The 14,185-nt window shown below is 43.5% G+C and overlaps 1 protein-coding gene across 1 annotated transcript in view; it reads left to right on the top strand.

Moving 5' to 3' along the window:
* Positions 1-14,185, top strand: part of LOC139295020 (peripheral-type benzodiazepine receptor-associated protein 1-like) — a 55,201-nt gene that overhangs the window by 29,408 nt on the left and 11,608 nt on the right. The window contains 15 exon segments of the mRNA XM_070917073.1: positions 1,556-1,723; positions 4,319-4,402; positions 4,542-4,631; positions 4,776-4,898; positions 4,995-5,099; positions 5,338-5,388; positions 6,099-6,131; positions 8,544-8,724; positions 9,629-9,718; positions 10,152-10,357; positions 11,506-11,612; positions 11,708-11,817; positions 11,910-12,785; positions 13,790-13,816; positions 13,995-14,146. Coding sequence (XP_070773174.1) covers positions 1,556-1,723; positions 4,319-4,402; positions 4,542-4,631; positions 4,776-4,898; positions 4,995-5,099; positions 5,338-5,388; positions 6,099-6,131; positions 8,544-8,724; positions 9,629-9,718; positions 10,152-10,357; positions 11,506-11,612; positions 11,708-11,817; positions 11,910-12,785; positions 13,790-13,816; positions 13,995-14,146 — 2,403 coding nt within the window.

Genomic DNA, 14,185 nt, shown 5'->3' with positions numbered 1-14,185 from the left:
GAGTCACAAGAAGACGGACTGTTTTAACCACGACTGACCAAACACAAAGGTGGGCAATTTGCCAGGATGCTGGGATCACCTGGCATGTCTGCGCACGTGATGGATGTGGCGGGATCTTTAATGACCACCAACAGGAATCAGGAAGAGGGAAAATCAGCAGACTTGTTCAAAGCCCCCATGCCTGCGTTGTTTTTGTTCAGGGGCCAATGAAATTAGTGCCTCCTGCCGGCCTTTCGTCACCACTACTAACACCATCTGGTCTCCTATCCTGAAGATAAACCAGGGCAGCCTCACTTAACTTCACAGACGTGCCACCGATTTCGTCACAATGGGCCATCCGCACCATTTTGAGGTCCTCCATATCCGCCATGATGCTTGAACATGCGTCTTAGAAAGAACAAACCTTCACCCTGATGCAAGCGGCTTGACGTGAGAAAGGAAGCCAAGCTTACAGCATTAAGCACCTGCATGGCATTCAACAGATATTTAACAGTGTGCTGCCAGGAAACTTTTCATGCTGCCCCTAGTAGTAATACAGATGATGGATTTAAAGGACGCTGGGAACGGGTATCTTATATACAGTATTAGATAATATCAATGAAGGATTGTCTCCCATAGAGGGCATTCTGTCTTTTATTGCCAGGTTGCTTTTAGTGACAGTTTATTGACAGTTTATGGCTTTTAAAAATAAGCCAAAAGAAAGCATTCTTTTCCAATCAAGTCAGAAATCTTGCCATGTTTCAGTTTCTTACTGGAGCTGTAACGGCTGACTGACTGCAACTCTCTCTTCAGAATGTCTCTGCTCTAACATCATACATGAAATGTTTTAACAGTGGATTGGTTGGCAGTTTTCAGCTGCTCCACTGTAATTGCTTGGATGAATGTCTGTATCATGTGCATCTAGTGTGCGCAGGAGCAACATGTTCTCTGTGGCTGATACAGCGACTAACAATGTAAAAGAGAGTGTAAAGGAGAGATCCCCTGTGCAGCACGTGGCAGAGCGCCTTTGATCCTGTTATTGGGTCATGGCCTTGGCTGCACTAGCACAGTTCTACTCTGAGCATAAGTAGGTTTGCTCTAAAATTAGATACTGATTCCCGACTCTTAACCCCTAACCAATGTCAGCCTGACCCCCACCAGGATCCAAGTTAGACACATCCAACAATTCATAAAAATGAATGTAAAACAGTAATTGGTGAAGAAGAAGTAGCCCACTGTGAAACATTCATTACACCCAGCCTCATTAGAAAGGACATGCTTCCTGCTAATGTGTCGTAGTCATGTTGCAGGCTAGAGGGATTCCCCCTGGATTATTCATTGATTGTAGTTGGACCACTGGGAAGGAAGCTTGCTGCTAATCCCTCACTCACAGTGGGGGGTATAATGTGAAGTGTTACTGTCCAGCATAGCATTCCTGCATTTGTTCCCTTCTCATTAGTTGGTCACGTTCATAAGATAAGAACAGAAGCTTTTTAGTACCTTGGATATTGACTTCTCAAGATAACCTCAGTAAATGTAAAGCGACTTACTGAATGCTTATCCCTGTCCCTGTCAGGTTGTAGGAGAGACCCCGTGTGTGGTATTAGATGAAGCTCCATCCAGGTGTGAGAAGACTCCCGGAGAGGAGGAGGAGTCGGGGCTGCGAGTGACGCCCCAACCGGGCCTTAGCCCGACCCCCTCCCATCAGGAGGAACACACAGAGGAGCAGCGCCTACAGTTTCTGGTGAGAACATCTAGGACTATACACAACTGATATTTCACTACTGACGTGGTGCATTCAACATTCAAACCACATCAATGTATATCTTTTCCGGCGCTGACATGCAATATATATTTTTTTTAAGATTTTTTTCTGTTTGCACTTCAATATGAAATCTGGTTTTGCTATTGCTATCATGAGGACATGTTCATGAAAGCAGTTTGTTAATAAATATTCCTTATGTTATCCAACATAATCAAATAGAATTATAGATGTTTCTTGTGGTTGCTGAAATCAGAGGGTTAGTCACCGGCTCGGCTTTCAGATCAATCCTTTCCTCCCAGCAGTCGCAGGAGAGTCCTACACACCTGTTAGCAGCAATAACTGCGTGTTGTGCCTAATTGCAGGTTTCCAGCTTTGCTATCCACTTCGTATTTTCATGTGAAAGTGAAGCTTGAATTCAGTGCTGTGACTGAGCTGACTGCCACTGAAGGAAAAACTATGGTCAGATTTGTTATGTAATGCTGGGATTATTTTGATCTTGTCCCTTGGAAACAGAAGAGTAGCACATTGCCCTCGCTGATTCTGCAAGTGGGTCTCATGGCTTAAATAGACCAGATTCCCTCTCGGCTCTGGATTGACTTTCTTTATCAGGATGGAAAATGGAGATTCTACACATTAACTGATGTTGTTTTGTTTGTTGTTCGAGCACTGAGATTGTACATCACATCGGCTAAAATTAAAAACACGTACGACATATGAAGAACTGGTTACACAGTAGCAACGGTATCAGTAACACGCTGCATGTTTCACCACCCTTCACTGAGCCTTACACATGCAATTATTGTGTTTTCTGTCATTTGTAAAAAGATTGTAATTTGTGTCCATTAAGATGATATCTGCAGTACCGTCAGTGCTCTCACTGATGTGTCAGTAGCATTTTGACAAGCTGGTAGTGTAGCTTTCTGACAGTGAGAAGAGGTCATAATTGATGTGCAGATGTACTGTAGTATTTTCTAAAAAGTGATGTGCTGCTTTTAAATTCTGCATCATTTCTGTACACGCAGCTTTTCTCATTTCACTAAGGTCCTAATTAAGCCTGCAAAATTATGAAGGGAGTGAGCAAGTATACATACATTTACATTAGTGAGTGTACACAGTCTGGCTGCACAAGGAGTAACTTCATTTATGTGCGCTCTTTTTACAGGGCACATGGTGAGGATGGCTTCAATGTAGCTTGAATGTTTTTAGCTTTGGTTTGTTGAAAGGATTTTGCCTTACATCATAGACTAGCTATCTTTCATAGAGCACGACTGAATCATGAGGAAAAAGTGGGATGTCAGACAGTGGGACATCGTAGATGAGTTAAATGAGTTACAGATGTAAGACAAAGCACATCAGCTGAGTAAACGCTGAGCTCCCGCACTTCTTTAGCCACGCTAGCAAAGACTGAAATATCAGCTATGGGACATATTGCCATGACATTCGGTACAGCCGTTCATGATGCCCAGAGGATGAACTTTAATAACTTTAGTGATCCCTTCATTTTTCATCGAGCGCATCATCGGATCAAAATTTTAATGTGTCCAGTACTTTGGTTTATGACCAAATACCTGCTAAACTAATGACATTCCCATCAGCCTCAGCTGTGCTTTGTCTTTAGTGCTAATTAGCAAATGTCAGCATGCTAACACGCTAAACTAAGATTATCAACATGGTAAACATTATACTTGCTAAACATCAGCGTGTTAGCATAGTCTCTGTGAGCATGTTAGCATGCTCACATTAGCATCGTTGTGCTCAAGTACAGCCTCACAGGGCCTCTAGAATGGCTGAAGACTATTTCTTTTTCAGGGAATTCAGGGACACAAAAAATAGCTCCTGCAAAATAGCCTCTGTGCATGGTTTAGAGTATAATAAGAAAAAAACGGGGTTAAGAAAGTGTAGAGAGGAAATAAAGTGGCAGCTGACAGTACATTTATGTTCCAACCGGCGCAACCCTCGTTGTCAAGCTTCACAGTCATGATTTGACTGTACAAAAGAACATCCTTGCTTGATACAAATGATTCAAAGCTGTGACTGATGCACAATCAAGCAAAGCAGACCACAGATTGCAGTTTAATTATCGTTATTGTCTTGCTGTCATCACTGGTGAGAGTACAGCATCTCTTCCAGTCAGCGGCTGGTGGTCTGCAATTAGCCTGTCTGTTCTGTAGCTTCCCCCCACACAGTGACAGTGGTAATACTTGATTGAGGTCCTGTGGCCACACTGAAATAAGCTGATTTCTCCTATGCATGTCCTGCATGTAAGCTGCATTTAGAATAATTAAAGGATGCTAAGCTTTGTAATACCTCATCACTATCATGTCAGAGGTCAATATGGAGCCTAAAAGCCAATGTATTCTGCATTGGGAAATATAAATCCACATCATTTGTCATTATATTACATATTGCTTTCCATGGTTTTGCTCTTACATACAGCACAGTACAGTATATCCTGCTCTTTGTTTGTTCTGTTTAAAACCATGTAAAGAACTAGATCTTGTTTTAGAACAATATTAGATTTCAAAATGAGGATTTTGTGTAACTATCTTTGCTTTGTTGTCATTGTCGGCACAGGAAAGTGAGCTGAGCAAGAAGAGAAAAGAATGTGAAAACCTTGAGCATGAAGTAAAGAAGCGACAGAAGAGATGTCTGGATTTGGTAAGCCATCTTCTTGCTCCAGTACTTCCTTCTCACTTGCTCTCTGGCGGCACTCCAGTCTGGTTTAAGCATTACCGTAGTGGGCCTAACACTGATTTCCTCAGCTTTATCTGAACGTTGGTTTGTGGTTTGGTGACAGGAGAGCCAGCTTGAGGATGAGCGAGGCAAAAATGAGCAACTAAAGGAGGAGGCAGATCTCCTCAGGAGGAAGGCACAGCTGCTCGACCAGGTCAGTGTCTCCCTGCCCTGTCCAACAACTCCTCACTTTCAAACTAACCAAAGGAATGATGACCAAAACTGTGAAAATGGTTGCCAAAAATGTCATATTCCTATAAAACAATCCGTAGTCAGGTAACCTCGTTTTGTTTCTCAGACTCGGGCTGAGAATGAGGAGCTGAGGGAAGATCTCTCTGAAGTGACCGCTCAACACAATTCAGTTCTCGAGGAGAACCAGAGACTCCGTGCCAAACTGGAGAACCTAGAGCAGGTCCTAAAGGTACTGCTGCGGTCAGATGCTTTGTGTATTATTTTCAGTTTCACTCCTGACCATGTTACTTGATAAAATCTTTGAACTTTTCTTTTTTGCGAACAGCATATGCGAGAGGTCGCCGAGCGAAGGCAGCAGCTGGAATTGGAACATGAGCAGGCACTGGCTATCCTTAAGTTCAAACAGGATGAAATCAAACGGTTGCAGCGGGTAAGAACCACAGCCTCTTGTGCCCTTTACAAATATTTTACTGGCTAAAATCAAACCCTCCTGTCCCAGAGGCTGGCTTTTAGCCTATGGGAAATGGGGGGCTTTGTCCAGCAGGAGGCAACCTTTGGGCGCCAATAAAGCATTGAGTTTTGTCAATGGAGCTGGCTTTGCTGTGGCTTAAACTTTTTTGAGCGAACAACAAACTTTACACTGACTTTAATGTCTTTTTAACCATCAGGCTCAGTTATTCGCCAAGAGGGAGCATGAAGGAGTGGTTCAGATGCTGGAGGTGAGTGTATATTATACTGCTGTGACTACTCAGCAAAAAGAAATGTTTTGGGTTTTTGTTTAACCATGTTGTGCTTTTATTGCCACACAGTGAAGCCCCAATTTAGGATGACTGTTTATTACTGTCACACAAAAGAGCTGAAGTCAAATCACTCAGCTTTAACATTCGAGAGAGGAGGAGTGTTTGTCAGACTTCCTCAGTGTTTCTCTCATGCACTAGTGAATTCCTGTCTGATGAGATAAAGTCTAATACATTATTGAAGAAGTTGTTTCTTATCTCCCTAACACCAAGCAAAAAAAGAGTGTAAATATTTAATGGTAGTGGACAAAATATGTCCCATTGCCACTGAAGCAGCGTCGACAAACTGTACAATGGGCTCTTTATTCTTATCTAAACACCTGGCAGAGAAGCTGCTGCAGAAAATACTTTTTTGTAGCGCTCATGGGCCTGGAAAACCGTTTAAACAGATGGCTTCCGTGTGACGTTTGTACTTGCTCTCAGTGTGAGTGTAACACACTTTGAATTCAAAACGATAGTCGATGACAGTTGAAGTCCCCGTCAGTCTGATTGGCTGCTAATTTTGAAAGATGAAAAAAAAAACAACGTTCAAACAGACTTCAGAGTCTGCAGCCGAATCTAAAAAGCCTTTTTTTGCCACTGTGCATTTTGTTGAGAGGTTTTTCCTAAATGAAGTGTGTATTTTATTTTAGGAGTTGACTCAGCTTGTGTTGCGGAGGGAGCTGGTAGAGTATAGTTGCCCTTGTTTTAAAATACAGCTTGTTTCCTTCCTCTTGCTTTGTTTCTCTCACGTTCTGTCTCTGTTTCAACCCAAAGCATCACAGGAGAAAGTCTCTTTCCCTCCCAAGAACCTGAGCTTTGTTGTCAAGTCAACACGCTGCCTTTTGCCAATCTGTGAAAAACGGGAAGATTAAACAGAATTTATGTGTTCATTCAAAAGGCAGGTGTTGGCTGTTGACAAGACACCTTCTTGTGATACTGGCTCCTGATGGGACTTTCTTGCCAACCTGTTCTCAGACTGCTGTGTTTCTACGTTATTAATGTGTTTTGTATTTCCCAGATTCATTGTTTCACAAGCATGTGTTCACGTTTGTATACCTTTCTTTCCCTTTGCATTATCTTTTTGCTAACCAGAGTACGCTGGACTGCATGCAGGTACTGTTAACCTTTAGCCTGCTTGACCTCCTGGGCCAAATTATTTATCTTCTTGTCCCAAAACCTTCCCTAGCCTCTGTAGATAGAACCACCAAATCCCAATTATTTAAAAACAAATTACTTTGATTTAAATCCTTCAAGTTGACAGAACTTAACTTGGTTTGTACATCATGTGTGTTTTGTCCATGTACTTAAATTGGAAGCAGGAGTACCAGCCATGCAGTAATTACTGTAAAACAGTCTTTCATAAATGCCTCATGTGGCCGCAGTGGTCCATTTGATGCTGATGCAATTTCTTTCTGTTACTAAAGTGTGTGTAAATCAGGTCATTCACATGAGGCCAGATAACAGTGTATCTGTGGCACAGTTATCGCTCCCAGCTGCGCTGAGCACACTTATCATGCTTATGTTGTTGTTTGATCTTATTATGCCGAGGTAGAGTCTCCCCTTGTGTATATTCAACACATCACTGAGCCCGATTGCTATTCGTAATGATGTATTCATTTGAGCTTTCTAAGTGATTTGTGTTTCACTACATTACCAGCCAGATAACAAGTGACTGTAGACTCGGCATCGCGTAGGTGAGAGCTAACAGGAAATGTTGTTCAGTCAGTTTCGTGCTGAGGCTTTTGTCAGATCGGCCTGCCAGGAAACTCCCACCACAACCCGAAGTGAAATCAGCCGCGTATAGAAACTCAGTGGGGCTAAGCTCTGCCGCTGACTAGTTGCTTTGTTAAAGTGAATGCAGTGTAAGACAGAAGCACAACACAACTTCTCATAACCCATGCCCCCCCCCCAAACTCTGGTTTCCCATCTCACAGAAAACTACGCGCCTTTATTTCCCTCCCTTTTTCTTTCCTCTGGACCTGTAATTCTTTGTCATTTGAAGTGTTTGACACTTATAACAAATGTTTCACTGACGGTTAATATTGTCTGTCTTGCAGAAACCTGACTTCATTATAATGTGGAAACACAACACACACAAGCAGCAGTGTATTTGCTGTGTGTTTGTCAGACTGTGTTGTTCCATCTTTTCAGTTCTGTTCCGATGTGAAATTTGATTTGTCAAATGTGTTTTTATCTATGATAAAAGAAAAGTTTTGCATAGTTACCCAGTAAGTGGCTGTGTAGGCATAAAAGGTTTCTGCATGACGCTGACACTTTACATACAGGGCCCTATTTTAATCGCACAACGACAAAAGCAAAGCGGGCGTCTTGGGCGCACAGACTGCGTGAAGGTGAACATAGATCGGAGGGTGTGGTGATTAATAAATATTAATTAATTTGCATGTAATTTAATGAAGGTAAACACAACAATGCAGATTTATCAGTGCATCTGTTCTGCTGCCTTCAGATGGCTGCAGGGATTTAATGAGCTTAAGGAGAAGCTTTCCATTCAGTATAAAGCAGCTGTGGATTATTTTAATTTATAGATCAATGCAGACCACTTTACCGGTGTTCCCGCTTTCACATTAGTGAAGTAGAAGTTATTTAATGACATGACGCCAATGTAATGACAGCTGAGTGACATTGTGCTAGAAATAGAGACGTCTTGTCGTAGTGCAATGTTCAAGACATATTTTACACCTGACTGACAAGTCACTTTGTGCTGCCTCATTTAAATGAAGCCAATTTCAAGGTCAGGAAAATACCAAGCAGTCCTAGCGCTGCCTGCGCTGGTCGTTGCGTCGCCATGAAAATAGGGCCCAGGGGGTTAGATCCCGCAACATGATTGATGTCTTAAGCATAGCTTAGTTCACTTGCTTGTATATTTAAAAAAAAAAAACACATTGTAAACAAAAGTAAATTATAACTCTTTTCATCACACAGTTGCCCCTGAGATGTATCAATTACCACATATCACATGATATCCGTTATAATGGTGTTGAAAGGTGGAAAATGGATTTCCCATTTTAAAGTGAACTGCTTGAAAACTTTTTACCATATGTCTGTTCTCCTTGTCTGTTACACCACATGTGTAGTCAAAGGTACGAGAGCTGGAGGACAAATGTCGCAGCCAGAGCGAACAGTTTGGCTTGCTGTCCCAAGAGTTGGAGAAGTTCCGACTGCAGGCCTCGAAGGTGGACCTGGCCGGCTCTAGCCTCCTTAACAATCCCGGCCTCTCTGTTCTGACCAACGGGGTGGGCCTGACTACTGAACGAGGTGAGCCACACCACCATGACATGTATTCACACCTGAACGTACAACCTATATAGAGAGAGAATATTATTTGTTCAGGGCTTTTGCTTCCTCACTGCAATTAGCTGCATATCAGATGATACTTTGTGGTCTCTTCTTGTGATAATGTGGGGCTTTAAAGGTTATTTAACAACCAGGTGAAAGAAATGGATTGCTTTGGTTAATTTATAATACCCACAAAATGCTGACCTGCATATAACTGCATATGAGCTTAATGTCAGTGGTAAATGAATGAGTTTGGTACATTTGAAAATACACTGTGGTGTCAACAACCGTGTTTCTTTGAAGTAACAGCTTCGACTGATTGATGAGTCTCAGAACAAAGAGGTGAAGTCAAGTAATCGGCCTTAGTCTGTCCGGTTTCAAGATAATCTAACAGTTCAATCATTGTCTAACCATAATTCACCTTTCATAGTATATAATCGTTGTTGGTTCTCTTTCAGTTCCAAAGGAAATTGACCCCTGGCATAAAGCATGGCTTGGGATATGTAGACCAACAGCATCAGTCCACTGGTGGACAAAATGCATCCAAATCCATTGTTAATCAGGGATGCGTCCTTTCAGGTTTTTTCATTACTGACTTTGTAGTTTCCTTTTAAACAGTAAGGGCACCTGGAATGATGCCAAAATTGATCCTAATACCAGTCTATCTCCTTTGTGTATCAGTCATACAAATTGAGCACTATCTCTTAGATTTCACAGGCCTTTTAAATTCCTTCTCACCAAACAGAGCAATGTTTTCAGGATATCAATTATCATATAATCCCAGCCACGTAACAACAGTCCAAATCCAGTCCAAGTCTGTCCTACTGTTTGTATCCCACAAATGTATTCAAGCTCTCTCTCCTACGCTGTTCATGTGTTTTAGACTGCACTGGTGGCTCATGGGACATGGTGTCTCTGGGTGAAATAGCCTTCTGGAGTCTCGAGGGAGGTGACACTCTCTCCTGCCCTGAGGGTAATGATCTGCTCGGTACTCTCTCCGTCACTCATAACATGTGTTGGGCCCTGTCACTACAGCATGGCATGTTCTGACCCGTCATCTCACCCACACTGTCACAGTCCACTGTAACAGAGCTAGTCTGTAATGCTCGCCATCACAGGAGGGTCGGTGCCCCCGTGGGTCTGCGGTGAGAAATGAACCAGTAAGCCCCTTAACAGTGCTGGTGTGACACACGTTGCTACAAGGTAGTGACCTCTGACCTCAGACAGATGGAGACAGGATTTTTCCTCCACTGTTTAATCAGCAAGGTTCCACCTTGAGCCTCCTGCATGTCAACCAGTGACCTCACCCACCTAGCTGCTCATGGATTCAACCAGTGAGAGGGCCGGGGGTTGTCCGTTAGCGTCACGTATTATGTATTATCCTCTTCCTCCCTCTCTCCTGCTAGATGTGGCCGCTGCCCTGCGGATGGGGGCCACCCCCCACGCTGCAGGGCTGTCCAGGGTGGAGCGCTCGCCCGTCACCAAGCATCGAGAGCTGCCCACCATCAGTGTCAGCAAGTCAGGCTCTTCCTCCAGCAAGTCCGACACCGCGCACCTCACCCCCAAGTCTGACACCCACCTCAGTCCGCACAAATCAAGCCCAACACATGAGGTACCAGCCTTGAGGATGTACAGTGCATCAGTTGTTACTCATTTCAGATTTAATACTTTACTATATTCATCATTTATCAGTGGCGACACACAAAAATTAAATCACAATATACAATAATAAGTTTGTAGGCATGGCTTAAAATTATTTTTTTTCCTCTATTTGAAAGCTGCCAGCCGATTCAATGCATTTGATGGGAGGGTTATTGTTAACTTTAAGCCCTGGTTGGAGGTGGTTGTTTGTGATAATGCTCCTGCAGTCTCTTAATGTTCATTGTCATTGTGCAGGACTCCTCCCTGCAGCTCTCCAGCTTTCTTTGCTTCTACATAGATAGGCAGATTGCTCATCAAGATTACCAAAGGCGGCCACGCACGATGGCATTGATTGTGTGGATTTAATGGATTAAAAAGCCCTCCTTAACCTCTCTGTCATCACGCGAGTACAGACCGGAGCTGAATATGCCTGAGCTCCCTCTGCTCATTCAGAGGAGAAGTTATTTGGGTCTGCTGCCATGATTTAGTATTTTTCTTGTGTAGTGTCTCCAAAGAGTCAGTGTCTGGTCTTGCATGGCAGACAGCTTGGTGGTCTTTTCATCTAGTCACTCGTATGCCCTCCGTTCAATAAAGCTCATATTTAGTGAGATAATCCACTCGCCACTGTGGATTATGAAGGTTATACTGTAGTAGTTGTAAGTGATTATCCTTAAAAAGGTTTTCCCAGGGCGCTATAAATATACAACCTCTCTTATTGTGTTGTGTGTAACCGCTATGAATGGAAAGCAACTCCAAACCAGGTATCAAGGTGATTCATCGATTAGCTCGCCATATAACAAGAATATGGTACGCAGTATTTTCATGTGAGCAGTCATGTGTACAAGCAAGTAACTAGTTTTTCCAGAAATTTGTAGTAGAATTTGTAGAAGCTTGTAGTGAAATAAAACCGCAGTCATTCACAGTCAACAGTCAACCGTCATGGCCTTGACTGAAATAGAACACTTTTTTTCTTGGAAGAATAAAATATATTTTATATATCCCTTTTTATTTTAGTTTATCTTTTTTATTTATTTACACGTTTTTTTTAGACAGTAAAGTGTGCAATTTTAGAATTACCTAAAGGTCCAGCACTTCACCCTCTGTTCACGGTGTCCTCAGGTGGACACTGCCAGTGAAGTAGAGGAGCTGGACATCGACGTAGCCCCGGCACCTTACACAGCCAGCAGAGGAGCAGCAAAGCTTCAGGTTTTCATTGCAAGATACAGGTAAGCATTAAAGTAAGGCAAGAGTTGTCTTTACTACCTCAACAGTTTGTTAACTTGTGATCAAAGTAACTTCCTGCTAAATTCATTTTCAACAGCTATAATCCATATGATGGCCCCAATGACAACCCTGAAGTGGAGCTTCCACTCACTGCTGGAGAATACATCTATGTGTATGGAGACATGGATGATGATGGCTTCTATGAAGGTGAGTCTGGAGTATCAACTGTTGCATCTACAATTTCAAATGTCTGTCTCTACATGGTGTTACATTCAGTGATTTACTGTGGCTCCTTACAGGTGAGCTGATGGATGGACGGAGAGGGCTGGTCCCCTCTAACTTTGTGGAGCGCGTATCGGACGACGATGTCATGAGCACTCACCATCCAGAGACAGGGGACATGTGCCACAACTCCCTGCTAGACAGCAGCCTGCACAGTGCCAGCCACCAGCATCACCTCCACGTGGGCGTCAGCGCCTCAGAAAGGACAGAGGTCTCTGCTGCCTCTGGCCCTGCCTCAGCCCCTTCAGATTCAGCATCAGCCTTGGCTGTCCCAGCCCCCCTCACCAACGGCCTGGACTTGGATTTGGAGGAGGTGGGAGTGGACATTGTGCCTTACCCACGTAAGCTCACCCTCATCAAGCAGCTTGCCAAGAGCATCATCATCGGCTGGGACCCTCCGTTGGTGCCGGCTGGGTGGGGCAATGTGTGGAGCTATAATGTTTATGTGGACCAGGAGCTGCGGCTCAATGTGCCCTTCGGTTCCCAGACCAAAGCGGTGCTGGAGCGGCTGGACATAAACCTCAAGGCCTACCGTGTGTCAGTGCAAAGCCTGACAGAGAAGGGCCTCTCAGACCAGCTGCGCTGCAGCATGCTGGTCGGTCGGGACGTTTGCGTGGCGCCCACGCAGCTGCGCGTCGAGAGGGTCACCGCCACCTCTGCCAACCTGACCTGGCTGCCCAGCAACAGTAACTATGTGCACATTGTGTCCTTGAATGAGGAGGAGTGTGAGCTGGTGAAGGCTGGCTGCTGCTCGCTGTGCCTCAATAACCTCTTGCCCAGCCTGCAGTACACAGTCAAAGTGGAGGCACGGCCGCACCGCACGCCATGGGAGTTACCTGTGGAGCGACGTGAACACAGAAGCGCCACAATCACCTTCACCACACTGATGGCAGGTCAGGATTCAGTATTTTATCTAATATCAGATGTTCTCGTCCTAACCACACATAGTCTATGGGTCATGAGTCAACATTCTTCCCCATTTAATTAAATCATATCAAACATTTCTGTTGGACAAGAGTGAGTACAGTAATGCTCAGTCTGGCTCAAATGTTGATCCAGAATAAGGGGTTTAGACACCTTTCTGAAATCCTTTTCAAAATAATAACTGCAGCCTGTAGCTATACAAACACAGCTGATTCCATTAAGCTGATTCTGATGCACACATTTCTCCACATAGGTGTGGATCAGTGTGGCAATTAGGAAGTACATTAATGGTATAGGATTTGTAATTCAAACACAGACATCTCAGTTAGATGATTACATTCTCTGAACTTGTATCATCCACTGAAAATGTTTGTGTATCAGCTCTGGTGTGTGTGTGTGTGTGTGTGTGTGTGTGTGTGTGTGTGTGTGTGTGTGTGTGTGTGTGTGTGTGTGTGTGTGTGTGTGTAAGAAAAAGATCCAAGATCCTATTCAGAAGCTCATAAAAGATGTTAGCATAACCAAAGCACCTTGGCAGTTCATGTATTGCTTTAAAGGGAAGGAAAATAGGTGACTTGATTGGTCATGACAGATGCCATCCTCCACCACGTCTACTCATCAAGTATTCCTACTGACGACGTGATTCAGAGAGAAGAAGGGCTCTATTATTGTGGCACGTTTGTATTTTCTCACAAAGCATTGCGCAAGAGTGAAAGGGGAGGCTCAAATAATTGTAATTCCATGTAAATTAGGAAGCTAACGAGAGATTTTGGTATTTAGGTGAGTCACTGATGTTGCATGATGTTGACATTATTTGAGGTCAGTTTGTGGTGCCATACTGTCATTCTGCTCCTCCCAGCCAACAATATTTTATTTTTCATGAGTAAACCTTAGACCTGTAAAATGCATATTTGTGATCAATGTGTTATTAGGTTTGAGTTGTATTTCTCTAAATGATCATCCAAATGTGCTTAAGTTTCATGCCCACAGTCTGGGATCGAAGGTATATGGTTTCTAAATGTCTTAATGTCCCTTTAGAGTGTTAGATGGCTTTTTTTTGTGTTAGAATCACGTGCCCATTGTGATAAACATTTCTTATCCCAAGCATTGTGTTTTCCATATGAGTGAATCACTTGACCCTATATTAATATAAAAACATTTTTGCCTTTCAATCCCTGCAGGTCCCCCTGATGCTCCTCTGGATGTACAACTGGAGCATGGTCCCTCCCCCGGGATTGCCCTCATCAGCTGGCTGCCTGTCACTATAGATGCTGCCGGGACCTCCAATGGAGTCCGTGTCACTGGATACACGATATACGCTGACAAGAAAAAGGCAAGAACTTGGCGTTTTTTGTGGGACTTCAACATTACT

Source organism: Enoplosus armatus, chromosome 13, assembly GCF_043641665.1.
Source record: "Enoplosus armatus isolate fEnoArm2 chromosome 13, fEnoArm2.hap1, whole genome shotgun sequence".
In the NCBI taxonomy this organism is placed as follows: Eukaryota; Metazoa; Chordata; class Actinopteri; order Centrarchiformes; family Enoplosidae; genus Enoplosus; species Enoplosus armatus.
This window is presented reverse-complemented; position numbering and strand designations above follow the sequence as displayed.